This window comes from Acipenser ruthenus, chromosome 23 (genome assembly GCF_902713425.1).
Source record: "Acipenser ruthenus chromosome 23, fAciRut3.2 maternal haplotype, whole genome shotgun sequence".
In the NCBI taxonomy this organism is placed as follows: domain Eukaryota; kingdom Metazoa; phylum Chordata; class Actinopteri; order Acipenseriformes; family Acipenseridae; genus Acipenser; species Acipenser ruthenus.
The window spans coordinates 23,158,564-23,174,684 of NC_081211.1; the positions used below are offsets into that span (position 1 = coordinate 23,158,564).

At 34.8% G+C, this 16,121-nt stretch overlaps 1 protein-coding gene across 1 annotated transcript in view; it reads left to right on the top strand.

Moving 5' to 3' along the window:
* LOC131699604 (uncharacterized) overlaps positions 1-15,773 on the top strand; it is a 28,428-nt gene extending 12,655 nt beyond the window's left edge. The window contains exons 16-37 of the mRNA XM_058996714.1: positions 55-117; positions 1,137-1,258; positions 1,465-1,637; positions 2,079-2,187; positions 2,403-2,465; positions 2,714-3,369; positions 3,759-3,862; positions 5,452-6,087; positions 6,332-6,475; positions 6,842-7,003; positions 7,518-7,610; positions 7,802-7,951; positions 8,283-8,416; positions 8,639-8,832; positions 9,319-9,551; positions 9,994-10,069; positions 10,744-11,128; positions 11,386-11,405; positions 14,028-14,257; positions 14,351-14,508; positions 15,148-15,251; positions 15,416-15,773. Coding sequence (XP_058852697.1) covers positions 55-117; positions 1,137-1,258; positions 1,465-1,637; positions 2,079-2,187; positions 2,403-2,465; positions 2,714-3,369; positions 3,759-3,862; positions 5,452-6,087; positions 6,332-6,475; positions 6,842-7,003; positions 7,518-7,610; positions 7,802-7,951; positions 8,283-8,416; positions 8,639-8,832; positions 9,319-9,551; positions 9,994-10,069; positions 10,744-11,128; positions 11,386-11,405; positions 14,028-14,257; positions 14,351-14,508; positions 15,148-15,251; positions 15,416-15,714 — 4,308 coding nt within the window. The 3' untranslated portion in view covers positions 15,715-15,773. The remainder of the gene's footprint in view (positions 1-54; positions 118-1,136; positions 1,259-1,464; positions 1,638-2,078; positions 2,188-2,402; positions 2,466-2,713; positions 3,370-3,758; positions 3,863-5,451; positions 6,088-6,331; positions 6,476-6,841; positions 7,004-7,517; positions 7,611-7,801; positions 7,952-8,282; positions 8,417-8,638; positions 8,833-9,318; positions 9,552-9,993; positions 10,070-10,743; positions 11,129-11,385; positions 11,406-14,027; positions 14,258-14,350; positions 14,509-15,147; positions 15,252-15,415) is intronic.
* Positions 15,774-16,121: the final 348 nt, after the last annotated feature.

A 16,121-nucleotide genomic window follows, 5' to 3' on the forward strand; every position in this document is an offset into this window, starting at 1 on the left:
ATGAAATATTTGCTTTTTTTATGGAATGTATGCACCTCTCTATTTTATCCACAGATTTTGAGTGATGATCTCAATTATGTTTTGGGTATCTATACAGAAGGGATGTACTTTGGAGAGGTAATGTTTTTACACATGCATCTAACAAGATATTCAGTGTATATATATATATATATATATATATATATATATATATATATATATATATATATACACACACACACACAGTGCTCACCCGTTATAACGCGCCCTGTTATAGTGCAGAATCAGTTATAACACGGTAGGGTCGTGGCTCCCATTTGCTCCATAATGCCGTTACAGTAGCCCTTTTATACTTGTTATAAGGCGGAACACAAATAGCACGGTCTTGTAACTATGGCTCCCCACTATAGCGTTATAAAGGGTGAGCACTGTATCTCTCTCTCCCTGTCTCTCTCTCTCTCTCTCTCTCTACACACACACAGCTCTGGTCAAAAATAATGTTACATATTGAATTACATACCGCCATATAATGGAAAACTGACAAATTGAAATTTCAACATTTTGAATCTTAAATTAAATGCTGTACTACTATTATAGCTTCCAGTAGACTTTTGTGATATAATTTTGTAGTTTCTTTGATTACATGATAAATAAAATATCTAAATTATGTTCATATGTTTTTGTTTTGTTTTGTTTTTTAATTATGTTTCAATCCTAAAATTCTAGGTGATGCAAAACCTTTGGCCATGGCTGTATATTAGAATACAAAATAAATCTAAATTTCAGTACTAAAGATATGCATAGTGTTACTGGTATGGTCTATTAAGAGCCAGGTGGACTCTAACTTTATGAAGGTGGAATTTAGCAATTAAACTCATCAAATTTGTAATACAAAAGTCATTGGTTTCCTTGACGTTACATTTTGTGAAACCCAACAGTCCATGACCAATTTGTAATTTATAGTTTTTGTTAATTTTATCAGCAATAAAGGAAACTACATCTTTCCAAAATATTCTTGAGTATATACAATTTCAAAACAGATTAATAATTGTTTCAGTATAGTTATTCCAGATAGAAAATATATGCATGTTTTAAATTGCTTTCATTGCCTAGATCATTTTTATTCAATTTTATTTTTGTTTGGTATTCCATTTTAGGTTGGCTTTCTCTTTGGCAAACCAGCGACTATGACTTTGCGAGCAAAGACATATTGTGAAGTTTTAGTAATTAACTTTGACAGATCACATAAAGTCTTTGATAAGTATCCTGCAATAAGAAGGTAAGTTTGCATTTATTTCCAATTGTATTAAACAGAAATGTCAACAAATATACTGATCTCTGTATTAAGTAATATGCAAATATATTTTTGGAAAGACAAAAATGTGGTTTACAGTTTATAATACACAGCACTCATTTTTACAGTGGTGCGTGTTATGAAAATAGCTTATCTTGGGATACATTTTGATTTTATTTTGTAATCTTCAGCCAACTACAATCTCTGAAAGAAAACAAAAAGTATCACAGTACGCTGGTGAGATACATTGACATGATGGTGAAACAGAGGTTGAAAAAAATTGGACTTGAGGAAAAAACTTCAAAGAAAAAACGAACCTTATTGACTTATCAAGGCCGACGATTCTCCAAGAAGTCAAAGTGCTGTGAGATACCTTACCTGTGATTTATTTTTTTAATGTATAGTAGTTTGCTAAACAGGGATGTTGATTGTGGGAGTGGATTAAATTGTAGACAATAACAACTTTCATCTAGTACAGAAACTAGAATTTCTGAATATTAAACATGTGTATAACTTTCTTGTTCCACTTTGCTTAACTTAATCTATAACATTTAAGTTCTGTTATTGCAGATTTTTTATAGAAAAGACATTTTAATAGAATTTTGAGGCTTGCTGAGATTATCAATGTAATATGACGATAAGGTCATTTATTTCCCAAAACAATAAACTAACAATGAAAGTATAGTTTATTTTACAGTAGCCATACTGCATATTTATCTATTTATTTTTAATGTGCAGTATTTGTTGATATTATTACTAACAAATATTACTAATAGGACAATAACCTATAATCTTCTTTTCTCAGATGTTGAGGATTTTGGTAATTTCCCAATTTATGCTGGGGCTGAGGAAGAATCAGTTAAAGAAAAACTGGAGAAATTAAGCAAGACTAGATTGGTCCCTCACAAACCTAAGTATGTTTAACACTGCATGTTTAAAATGTTCTAGTTTTTCAAAGCTACAACAATATGATTCATAAAAATGTTTAGCTTTTTATTACTGTTCAGATTAACAGTGATACAATTGAAGTCTACAAGACTATTAGCTCTCTCAACTTGTATGTCCTGTTTCAAGAGAGCAGTACACCCAAGGGTTGAGTTATTAATGTACTGCTCTGTCTCTTTTGCAGGACCCTGAAAGGAAAACTTAGTTTATTTTTCTTTATGACGCTTCCTGAAGTATTTCTGATGACGTAAGTGCCATCATGCACCTGACAAAGCACTTTGCTTTCTTCAGTCTTTAGCAGGAAGCTGCTGTTATTTCTTTCCTACCAATAACAAATATATTAATCATGTGACCACGCTGTTCATAAAAACTAAGAACCCCCCCCCCCCCCCACACACACACATACACATACACACATACACATTCACACATTTCTGTTTTCACACAAACATCTACAGCTATTCATTTCTTCTTTTTAATTATTTTTTTTTACAGGAGTGCCATACTGCCAAGTAACCGACTGTACATCAGGTGGGAGATGTTCCGGATATTTCTGGCTTTAACAGTCAGCATTCTTACCTCTACCCTGTTTAGTTTCCTCCATCATAAGAGAGAGCTCTGGTTTACCTGTTACATCCTTGGGGGTTTCTGCTGGCTGGACATGTATGTACGGTTACATGTGGCGTTCTACAAAGACAACAAGCTCAATGTAGATACACTGGAGACAGCTAGGCATTATGTAAGGACAAGTTTTCTACTAGACCTGGTCAGCTGCTTTCCTTTTGAGGTGTTTGCTTGGGCGGTAGTGTCCCCATTTGATGAGGCTGGTAACTTTTACACCAATAACAAGGCGATGCATCTCTATGCCTACCTTAGGGTACCTCATATTTTACAGCTATATCGCATACCACTTGCATACAACTACTGGCAGATGGGAATCGCCACAGAGAAGCTGGCAGTTACTTTTATACAATTCTTTTTATACATGATACTCTTCCTCCATTTCTCCACCTGCCTAATATATGCAGTACCCTGTGGTCCATTATTAAACTTCACCATCATTGAAAATGAGACACATCCCATGTTTCAACACTTTTGTGATAATAACTCCTGGGTGCTGCTGCTGAGAGAAACATTTGGAATCGATCACTGTAAGTAAAGTAGCTGTTAAATCCTGTTCTTTTCAAGTACTATAAAATATGTTTTTTGGGATCACTTGTTTTTATTTTGAGCACAGACATAATCATTTTTTTATTGCAATGAAGTAGTCTGCTTTAAAATAAATCTATTGAATATCCTAGTGGGAATATCTGATCTTTGTCAGGAAAAGTATTGATCAATTCCAAGGAAATTGTTTCAGGGATAAAGAAGCCATAATAAAAGTTTTCAATGACTTGGATACATATTAATCAACCCCCCCCCCCCCTCCCCTTTTTCTTTATTCATAATGTAGTCAGCCTTAGATCAGTTGCTACTCATATTTTTAGAACAGTGAACCAGGTAGGGACATGGTCTTAACTTTGTTGTCCCTTTCTTTTAGCTACATTGTCTTTTAAGGAAATATATACAATAAGTATGTATTTTTCAACAACAACCATTTTCAATGTTGGATATGGAGACCTTCGTTCTCATACTTTTAAAATGGTAAGGGATACCTAAGGGTTTCTGGTTTTCATTAATGTTTTTTGTTTTTGGCAAAACAGACAGGGCTTTATTGATTAGGATGATTTCAAAATAGCTTTAAAAATAATTAAAAAAACAGTGCCATCTAAACAAAAGCAGAAGAATATTATATCTCCATTGAGATTAAATGGGCCCTATTTACAAAGCCTAAACTCATGTTATTTAAATAATGTTTTTCTGAGTCTGATTTAGCAAATCATTATATATATATATATATATATATATATATATATATATATATATATATATATATATATATATATATATATATATATACAGTTAGTGGACAAAAAAATGGAAACACCTGGGTAAATGAGGGACACCAAGTATATTGAAAGCAAGGGCTTCCAAACAGGTGTGGCGCATGCGTTAATTAAGCAAATAAGTTTACATTGGTGTTTCCATTTTTTTGTCAACTACTTGTATATTACGGCTGTCAAGCTATTAAAAAAATGTGTTGTGATTAATCTTGAGATTCAAAAAATGTATCTCAGTTAATCTTGATTTTAATCGCATATTTAATTGATACAATTACTGCATCCATCTAATTTAAGTTTGCTTTATTACTGATGCTGTTATTATTATTATTATTATTATTATTATTAATATTATTATTATTAGTATCATTATCATCCATCATCATCATCATTATCATCATCCAAAAACCTACCCAGCATAAAAACCCTGTTTTCCTATTTCTGAATTAGCTTTATATTTACTTACAATTCAGCAGTTGTTGTTAAATTGTTTGAACCAACTGCTAACATACAATGGAGTCAGTTTATTACTCACCCTACTGCATTTACAATTATCAGTTTCCTTTACTCATAAACTGATGTTTTTCATTGCCATTTAAATAATCATTATCATCATCATTTATTATTATTATTATTATTATTATTATTATTATTATTATTATTATTATTATTATTATTATTATTATTATTATTATTATCTTTTATTAATAACTTGAAATTGCCTAAATAAAACAAAACATTCACTGATTGTTAATATTGTTTAAAAATAAATCTAAACAAATCTTCAATGTTACCAGGTCTGCATCGGTAGCTATACAACAACACTGGTTATAGTATCATACTTAGCTTGATTCATGGATTCGCAGTGATCCTGAATTTCTAAAAGAGTAATCATGTGTTTCATTTGTGTATTTTGAGAAGTGAAAGCATGTGGAGCAGCACTCAGGTGGCATAGCAGACTAGATGCACTTCTGTGATACTGGAACTCACTTTGACAGTAGATACAAGTAACCCATTTTCTATCCAATGAACCATCAGAAAGTTTAAAAAAAATAAACTTCCCATTCACAAGTCCTTCAGTTTGAGTACAGTTCAGTTTGCTACATAATGCGGTTCTGTGACTAATTTTATATTCAAACAATGACTACAGTCATTCAATCCTGACATGCACTTGAGGGTATTAAAATTAATTATTTGATATTTAAATTGTATCTTCTCCCTGTGGTCCTGGAAACAGCGATGCTTCTTCCTGTGGTTCTGGAGACAGCAATGCTTCTCCCTCTGGTTCTGAAGACAGCGGTGCTTCTCCCTGTGGTTCTGGAGACAGCAATGCTTCTCCCTCTGGTTCTGAAGACAGTGGTGCTTCTCTATCTGGTTCTGGAGACAGCAATGCTTCTCCCTCTGGTTCCGGAGACAGCAATGCTTCTCCCTCTGGTTCTGAAGACAGTGATGCTTCTCCCTCTGGTTCTGAAGACAGCGGTGCTTCTCCCTGTGGTTCTGGAGACAGCAATGCTTCTCCCTCTGGTTCTGGAGACAGCGATGCTTCTCCCTCTGGTTCTGGAGACAGCGATGCTTCTCCCTCTGGTTCTGGAGACAGCGATGCTTCTCCCTCTGGTTCTGAAGACAACAGTGCTTCTCTATCTGGTTCTGGAGACAGCAATGCTTCTCCCTCTGGTTCTGGAGACAGAGGTGCTTCTCTGTTTGGTTCTGGAGACAGTGGTGCTTTTCTATCTTGTTCTGAAGACAGTGGTGCTGCTCTATTTGGTTCTGGAGACAGCAATGCTTCTCCCTCTGGTTCTGGAGACAGAGGTACTTCTCCCTCTGGTTCTGGAGACAGAGGTGCTTCTCTGTTTGGTTCTGGAGACAACAATGCTTCTCTATCTGGTTCTGGAGACAGCGGTGCTTCTCTATCTGATTCTGGAGACAGTGGTGCGAGAGAGAGAGAGAATTGTGTGAACTGTTGTTCAATAAGCCAACCACACTGAATATCAAAATGCATTTTTTTAAATCAAAACATTATTTAAATAACCCATGAGATAAAGCTTTGTGAATAGGACCTTCTTTCTAATGACATACCCCTATTTCAGTGATTGCAGAATGAAGGCTTAGATTTAGGTTTAAAATTTTCATTTCAATCACATAGTGTAACTCTTCTTAATGTGCTTTCTTATAGGATATTGCTCTTTTTATTTTAATGGTGTTAGGATCTCTCTACTTTGGTTGGATGGTTGGTACTGTCACATCTATCCTTGCCAATGCAGATGCTGCCAGAGCAGTATATACAGAGAAACTGGAATCTATAAAACACTTTTTAAAGGTAAATATTTTTTTAAGTTAATGTTTCTAGCACATGCAAACGGACCTAGTGGCTCATCCACTAAAGGCAGTGTGAGTCATAAATTCAGAAACTTGCTGGTCTTGCAGATCTTAGTGGGGGCCCATGGGAGTGCTGATTGTCCCCTGAAAACAGTTCCCCTTGATAGCATAGGTTTAGCCGGTAAAATTAGGCAATTGGCTTGACAGTGGGAATGGAGGTCGCCAGTTGATCCTTAAATTCAACTTTTTTTTTTTATAACTTTTCAGTTATAAAAAAGCAGATGGACAAGGAAATGCAATGTCTGATGTTAAACCAACAAATATACACTATTGTTAGACTCAGTATCCCAAATATTTTGTTTTTCAGAGTCAGAAGATTACTGGCCCTATAGCTGACAGTGTTCAGAAGTTTTATTCCTTCAAATGGATCAAAACAAAAGGTGTAGATCCAGAAACTCTCTTTGAGTACCTGCCATCTTCCCTTCTTGGAGATATTTCAACTATTATCTACTCAGATGTAATTGCAAAGGTATTACTGCAGCCTTAGTTTACAAAACAGATTAATAAAAATGTACCATTTTAGAAAATAAAATAACATTACATAATTTAGCACATTTCATTTTGCACACATTTAGGTAGATAACATAACTTTACTAGGTCAAACAGAACATTACATTTTAGTAGAAATGTATACAAAATCAGGCCTCACGTTTATCAGCACTTACTGGTATGTGTTTCTATCTGCAGTGAAACATTCAGACTGCTAGCCACCTAAATAACCATATATCCCTCAATAGAATCAGACACTTTTCAAATGCATAAACATTATTTTTGCCACTTACAAGAGCAGTGGGGCCACATCTCTATTTACTAGGAATGATGAGTGACTGAGGGTGGGACATTTATTATCATGTCAGTAAATACATTGATATACCTGAATAGATCCTTATATCCACTAAAATAATAGGTAAAATATTGTATTCTAATATAAGTGTTATATATTGCATACTACAAAACCTGAGTGAGTTAACCTTGTATTTCAGGCATTTGGACTGAATATCAAGTCAAAGAAAATGAAAGAATGTTCCTCCCATGTCCTAACTCCACTTGAACGGAGGTTATCAGGAAAACTTGATGTAAGTTTGACATCAGTTATATTTAGAATTTTGGTGTCTTTTTGTACCCTTCTTAAATGTCTTGGATCAGTTTCTCAAAAACAACAAACAAAAAGTAATTAAAAAAATGTTCCCTGCCCTTATAATAGTGAATCTTGGGTTTATTATAAACCATGCATTAGTCTCTTTTTTGTTATGTTGTGTATCATCAGGGGCCAATTTTTGAAAAGACCCTTAGCAAAGAGAGTCTGGAGAAACTGGAAACAGATGGAGGATTTATCCGTATGCTAGCAACGAAGATTCGGCCTTGTGTTTTTAGAGCAAATGACTTTATTTGCAAGAGGAATGACTATGGATCGGAGGTAACTTAAAGAGGAATTTGATGCAGATATGAGAAAACATTTTTGTAAAATGACTTTCTGTGATAGCTTGTACTATTTTAGCCTTAAATGTAATTTTAGCTTTTAAAAAAAAATAAAAAAAAAAATATATATATATATATATATATATATATATATATATATATATATATATATATATATTTGATGTGACGTAACTTGTGAAAGTCTGCCCAATGATATTAGAATAGCAAATCCCAGAAGTTAGAGTGCTCTCATTGTCCCTAATCAAGCTCACCAGAAGAGCCAGACAACCTGGTAGATGAAATTGTGTCTTAATATGTTTTTGTTCCAGATGTTTTTCATAGAAAAAGGAGAGGTGGATGTACTGTCTCAGGATGAGAGAAGTGTAATGGTGACTCTGAAAGCTGGGCAGTACTTTGGAGAAGGAAGTCTGCTTTTCTCAGAGCCACGAAGCACTTCTATCAGGTATTATAATGTTCAATAATATTAGAAAGAGGATTGTCCTATGTAAAAAAAAAAAATAAAAAAATAAAGATTCAGATGATGATCATTCAGGACATTAACAGTTATATGATAGTGACTAAAGCTTATAATTGTATTTGGATAATGATACTGAAATCTGATTGTGTGAGGCAATATTACTACTAATAATAATATAATACTTACAGTGATCTATTTAAATCGCAGGGCTTCTACAAATTGTGATATGTATGTTTTGGACAAGAAAGATTTGGATAGCACTGTGAAATATTATCCTGACATCTGCAAGGAAATCAGGGATTCTGCCATTGCCAAACGGGAGCAGCTGTTAAAACTTAAAGCCCAGCAATTGCTGATCAGTAAGATGGAGACAGTCAAAAACGACAAGTTTGACGCCGGGTGTACGTAATACTTATTATCAGAAAAAGAAAACATTTAGTGAAGAAATACTGTTATTTGTCGCATTATTGCTGAACCTATTACAAAATCACAATGCTATTGTTGAAATGTATCTTTTAAAAAAATACAGAAAATGACCAAATATGTTCCTTGACAATTAGTAGGCATCATCAGACATGGTAGTAATACTACAAGTGATTTAAAATGTATGTTTCTATACAGAAATAGTCAATGTCATATCAATTCAACCAAAAACATGGTGAAGTTGCCCATTAATAAGCAGTCAAAAAGTAGGACAATATTTTTGTCATCTCCTTGTTGAAAAAGCATAATATTGTGAGATGTGACAAACTATAGACTCCCTAAAGGCTGAGCAGTACAAACGATGTAAACCCCTACCATTTAGATCAGCTGAAAAGATCCCAAGTTGTGTTATGGTATACTTTTAAAATGTAACATATCATTTCAATTTCATTTTTTGTATTTAGTTAATCAGATGTACTTGAAATATATGGCAGAACAGGAACTGAAATCTAAATATGTTGCTCTACCATTGATTGTTCGAATGCGGACAGCTTTCTGCCAGTTTTATAATGATTCCTTGAAGAAGATAATCCAGCTACACAACATGACAATTGATCCTGAAAAAACTTTGCGAATCATTTTGCAGTATACCTCCTGCTTGTTTATCATTATCTCGTTTTGGACAATCACCTACATGGTAAGAATTTTTTTTTTTCAGTTCCATAATATGAATATCACTCACAATTTTCTAAATAAATGTTTTTACATTTTTGAACTTCTTAAAAAAAAAAAAAAAAAAAAAAAAAAAAAAAGACATATTATACAGTTTAACATAGATAAAAAACATAACATGGTGAAATTATGTAGATGTCATGTTGACCTACACCTAATGTGTTATTTATGTCCTTGGTGGAGTACAGTGTATGTATGTTATGGTGACAAAACAGTGTGAATAACATGCATAGAGCATGATCAATCCATTGTATCATATTTTTTAATACACTACTGTATATATTGAAATATAAAAAGTGTTATCATTAATACATACTGAACATGAAATATTACATCAGTATCATTAAGCCACATACATAATAGTGAACAAATACTAATTCAGCATTTCTTTGATATTTTATTTATAGCCAACCATTGTCAAAATAGACGAATATGTTTTTTCTATCAGTATGATCTGTGAATACATCCTGATATTGGAGGTAGGTCTGTGTGTGAGAGGTTTTAAGTAGATAGAAAAACATAGTCTTCCTGCACTTCAATAAACAAACCCACAATGTTAAACAGCATGCATGTATAGCCTCTTTCACACTGGCACTCCTACCCGGGTCCTGACCTGGGTCCTAGCTACCAGGGTTACAATCCTGCATAGTGTGAAACCACGTACCTGGGTTGTACCTAGGGTAACCCAGGTCGCAGCCACCTACCTCAGGATGTGTGTCGACACGCTTTGACCCCATCAAAATACATGATGGCCGTTTGTAAACCGACGCAGTAACAAATAGCCACGCCTGCATGAAGGTTTCACTTCCACAAGGAACATTTCTGTTTATTCTATTTAGCCATATTTTTGTTGAGATCCACCATGAGCCAGATTGCAGCAGGGATGTAGAATCATTTGCTCTAATCAACATTTGGGCTGACGGTTCAATCCAGAGACGCTTGGATGGGAGTGTCAGTAACAAGTTGCTTCCGTGGCAATGATACGCACATTGTGTACTTGCGTCTGTCACCCAGGTCAACCCTGCTTTATCAAAAGCAGTGTGAAATCACAGTCGACCTGCATGATACCGGGTCCTGACCCGGGTAGTTTCTGACCTGGGTAGAGCATGCCAGTGTGAAAGGGTCTTATGGCAGTCTTGTATGCTACCAAAAAACAGCAAGAAAGAAAGAGCCACATCAGATCACCCTGGTGGTCAGATTTGTGAATTACTGTTTTACATACATGGTTTTTTTGGTTTTTTTTGAAGATTTTCAGTTATTTTTGTTTCAGATTTTCTTGAAGTTTCACATTTGTTATTGTGATGCAAATGGGACGTACATCTGCGATTATCAATCAGTATCTAAGTACTACCTGACGAGAAGAGCCGGATTTGTTTTTGATATGATCTGCTCATTTCCTTATGCATTGATTGTCTTACTACAAAATGATTCAAGTGTAAACCTCTTTGATTATCACATGTCACACATCCGTCTGTTTCATTGCCTACGGCTGTTCAGTGTTTTCTTTTTTATTCACGAGGAAGAAAAGAGGATCACAACTAAGTAAGTACAGTTTGTTGTTACATTTAATTATTTAACCTTTTTTTAATTTGTTAATAGGAAAAGCCAAATAAATGTACATTAGCTATTTGATGAGGAGATTTAGATATTGTTCACTTATATTTAGATGAACAAAATTCTGCTTTTTAAATTCTTTTGTTTTTTTTATATGTTGTTTTAAAACAACCATTAAATGACATGTATATTTAAGAGGACAATCATGTTTGCAGTCCACATTACTGTATTCTGCATATATGCAGTGACATGGTGTGTGATTCAGGTTTGTATACAATACAGTTTACATTTATATACCTTCCATACCATGCATTACAACAGGCTGTGCATCATGAGTTAATGTGCCAATGATTGCAGAACAAATTTTAAAATCAATTAAAAGAAAGCAAAAAAAGTCGCAGGAACAGCGAGTAAGATGGTTATTTAAAAGGGCTGCTTTGTGCAGCCCTAACAGTGACACTGTAGACCAGTTAGATTGTAAGGTAATTCTATTTGAATAAGATAGATACAATGGGTGTTTAGGCATGATGGTACACAGACTAGCTATTCACAGTTTATGGGCTACTGTCAATGGGGTTGTGTAGCTTGTCCACCACTCGGATTGGTGGATTTCCCTTACCTTTTGTATGACAGGTAATATTAGTTTATGTCCTGTCGATGTTAAAAAATGAACAAAGGGGGAACAACTATTAAAAGGGCGTGGGGGGTAATGTGGTATAAATATATTTGCCCTACAATGCACAGGACATTTTTTTCAAATTGTCTAAGAACCTGGTTTATATTTTCTATATTACTGGTCTATATAACCTATAGATCCTATGATCAGTCTAACTTGGTCCACCTGCTCAGATCAGAATTAGCCAGATCTTCTGATTTGTACTCTGTAATTGGGACTCATTTTGTTCCTGGGGATTTTCTAGTCCCAAAGTTAGTCTGCTAGAAGTGGACTAAACCACTGGTACGCTGCTATTGACCCTCAGTGACTGCTTATCACATCCCAAAAAGGAAATGTTGGTGACGGACAAGGACCTAGTTAGTTATTACAAATTATTTTATTTCAGGACGTTTCGGTCAAAAGTCCTTCTTCAGCGTGTAATCATTTAAACCTTTTGTGCACTTCCAAACAGACCTTTTCATTTTTGTACACTGCAGTTTTACTGCCTTTCAAACCTAGTTAAAATGATTGTTATGTATGAATTGTAATGTATGTTTTCTCTCTTTCACAGCCTCATGTTTATTCGAGTGTTTAAATTTATTGTACTGATATCTCTCTTTGTGCACATTTCTGCTGTGGTTTTTTTAACAATGGCTTGTCCACAAACTTGCCACAATGGGTGGCCTCAACTGACAGGTAAAGCTTTTATTTTTTACTTTTACAATATGGTTAAATATGTAAATCCTATTTATAATAACCGAAGATTTATTATCCATCGACTTGCACTTGTTCTCCAGAATCTAGGAATCCGCAAATGATTTCACATCACATAGGTTTACTTCATCTAGAGAAAGATTTCCACGACACCTGTTACAGTATTAGAATTTATGTGACTCATCTACCTTTATCAGAAGTGATATTTAGAATAAAGTATTTCACTGTTAACACCTGAGACGAAGACCCTGTCCTCACTATGCCTTTAAACCAGCTTAAAAGTGCCAAATACGGTTTGCGTCCACACTACGCAGCATTTAATACGGTGCTCGAGAACTGGACTTGAGACCACCTCGGGGTAGTCTTGAGTCTGGTTCTCAATTAGATTGCATCAGGTTGTGCGGTTTGTCAGAAGTGTGGACGCTGTAATACCCAACTACATTTTTTGTCTATCCTCCAATATCCCAAAATGCTTTCTCATATATTTTGGAGTGTGGACATCAGAAGTAAAGTACTCAGAACAGACACCTGAAGGAGTTGGGAACAACTATAGTATCAATACTGCTGTACTGTATACCATTTCTGAGGCTTGTTGTAAAATGGTGGATCATGGAGCGACGTGATCAAATGCCAAGATCAATGCACATTAAATATGTGAAGCGATGAAATCGGTCAAGGAGAACTTCAGAGTTCAAAATGAAATGCACACATTATGATAAAATGTACCCTGTGTTTTTAAGAAACAAAGCCATAACATTCATGCTAAGTGCTATGTCTTCCATGGGCACGGGCCTCATGTTTGCCGGGTTGTAAACATAAAATACATTGCATGGTGGGATAATGTCATATTAAGTCCCACAGTCCATTCCACTGGTAGGAACTGTAACCAAATTATTTTAATATTGTTTGTACGCATTAAGCCCGACTAAACAGGAGTCAGTACTTTAGTGTGGACGCTTTGAGCTGGATTAATTAAATCATTTTTGGTTCTCGAGATCAGTTATGTAGTGTGGACAGGGTCTTAGTATCATGCAGGAATTAATGTGGCCCAAGGACAATGGTTTCTTCATAACTGACATATTTGGATCATACACTTTCAATAGCCAAATAGTGAAGCTTAGAAGCAAACTCTTTGCTTTGGAAATTAACAAGTGTGGTTAATTCCTTAACAATACACTTACGTTTTATCAAGAGAGTTTCTGAACCGCGTTATGCAGTCAGCAAATATGGCTGCGTTGTGTCTCTGTGTGGAGTTCAATGCAAAACATCACCGCAAGGCAGTGATTTTGAAAACTACAGCTATGGCCAAATGTTTTGCATCACCCTATAAAATGAAACTACTTTTGCTTCATAAAGTCAAATGAAACCTGCTGAATGTTACATTAACATAATGAATTACACACTGCTTTGTAGTTTTACATATACTTACGAAAAACTGACAAATTGGAAAAAGTAAAACAGATCAGAAATGTAAAAATGTTCACATACTTTTGTTACTAAAGCATTACTGTTTTACAGGTCACATTGATGAATTAGTCAGTCTGTACATTTATGCCGTTTACTGGGCAACAGCAACTTTCACAACAACAGGTTACGGAGATATCCGGGCTGTTACATATCCTGAGATGTGGTTTTGTGTTCTTGTCATGCTACTCTCCAAAACTTTAGTGGGGTACAATATAGGAATTATTTCCTCCACGCAGACAAACAAAAACTCCCTCCAGGTGTCCTATGAAGAGAAATTACAGGTAATTAGTCATAAAAAGTTCTTGGAACATTTTCACAACAAAAATTCCAAATTCTTACTATCTTAAATGCACTCACCCTAACATGTATTTCAGACTATTAAAAACTATATGGAAGAGGAAAACATCCCACCATCTTTACAGCAGCGTGTAATGCAGTTCTACAATTATCGATGGGCACGTACCAGAGGCGTGGATTCCGATTTGCTTTTCAGTGACACTCCCAGCTGTATGAAAATTGAACTTTTTGCCAGGTATTTATTGATTCCATTAAAACAAACATGTTGGTATTACTATGGAAGACTATTAACTGCTATTCAGACTAGAGTACAAGATTTGCAGATAATAAAAGGAAAAGTTCATAATTTAATTAAAAGTATCACTCAGTTCAAGGTAAACCATGAGTTTCTGTACATAATGTCATTTTCCCTGTGGAATTTTTACACAGTGGGTATTTTTGTAGCGTTTCTGTTTACTCCCTTCTGTATTTCAGCATGAAAGGCTTTGTTTGCGGTTCTGAGTATGGTTGTCATGGAGGTAGCCTGTTTCTCTGTTTTAAACAGGGGCTTTGTTTGAAGCAATAATTTAATCATCGTCTCACCCTAAAACTCATTTAGAATGATCATGACCACAACAGAGCTGATGGTAAAGTGTATTTTGTGGCAGTATGGCTTGTGGATATAGTTTGGGGTACCTATAACAGGAAATGTGGTGCTCACCTGTGCTGCGCTTCATAATTTAAAAGCTGAGAGGATTAAAGGATTGTCCTGGCAGTCCTGGAAAAAAAACAGGGGGTACAACACTTCATCATGTGCTTTAAATTAATTTCCATTAGCTTTTCAGCACAGTACCTGAAAATTCAGTAATCTAAATAGTTTTTTTTCTACCACCAGGATTGCCGTAAATTTAATGAAGAAGCAGAGAATGTTCACCCACCTGTCAGACACCTTCCTCCGCCATATGTCGACCAAAATGAAACTGAAGAGCTATACTCCTGGTGAATGAACACACACACACACAATATATATATATATATATATATATATATATATATATATATATATATATATATATATATATATAAATTGATCATTTCTTTGCTGGATTTCAGTTGTATCATTGTATACAGGTTTTTAAAATATTTTTCTTTTCAAAATGTAGGAGAATACCTGGCAATGAAAGGAGATATTGGCACAGAGATGTTTTTAATTTTGCATGGGAAGGTGAGTGTAAAGAAGTTTGGAGCAGATCACAAGGAGGTGGTGGAGCACCTGGTTCATGGGAACAGTTATGGAACGGTCTTTCTCATCAAGCGAATGTCATTTCCAGAGTCTGTCATTGCTGAAAACTATGTGGACATCCTTACACTCTCAAAGGATGACTTTGTAGAGATTGGATCATTCTACCCAGAGGTCATGAGCAAGCTACTAAAGAGAGCAGTTCATTTGTATGGCTATTAAGGAATAGTATGGACATGACCCTTACTGGTTTAATTTTTTATTTATTTATTTATTTTTTATATTTGATTGATTTAAAAAAAAAAAAAAACTGTTACACAAAGAATATTGTTAATATACATAAGTTTTAGATTTATGTGGATAAGTGCTGTAATTGAGTCCTATTACATGCAAAAAGAAAAAAAAATATGTCGGTGTGAATGTGTCATTCTAAATTTAAGATTTCAAAAGAGGTGGTTTTTTTGGACCTTAAAAACACAACTCCAAAAATACAGTGGAAACTGTTTCCTGTGTCTGTGGCTTCCTGACAAGTGCCACAAGAGCGATTGATCACAATTTCCAGCACATCTTAGTTGTATACAGTATGTGCTTGACTAGCTCTTATGTTACATCTGTTACTCACACTGTCT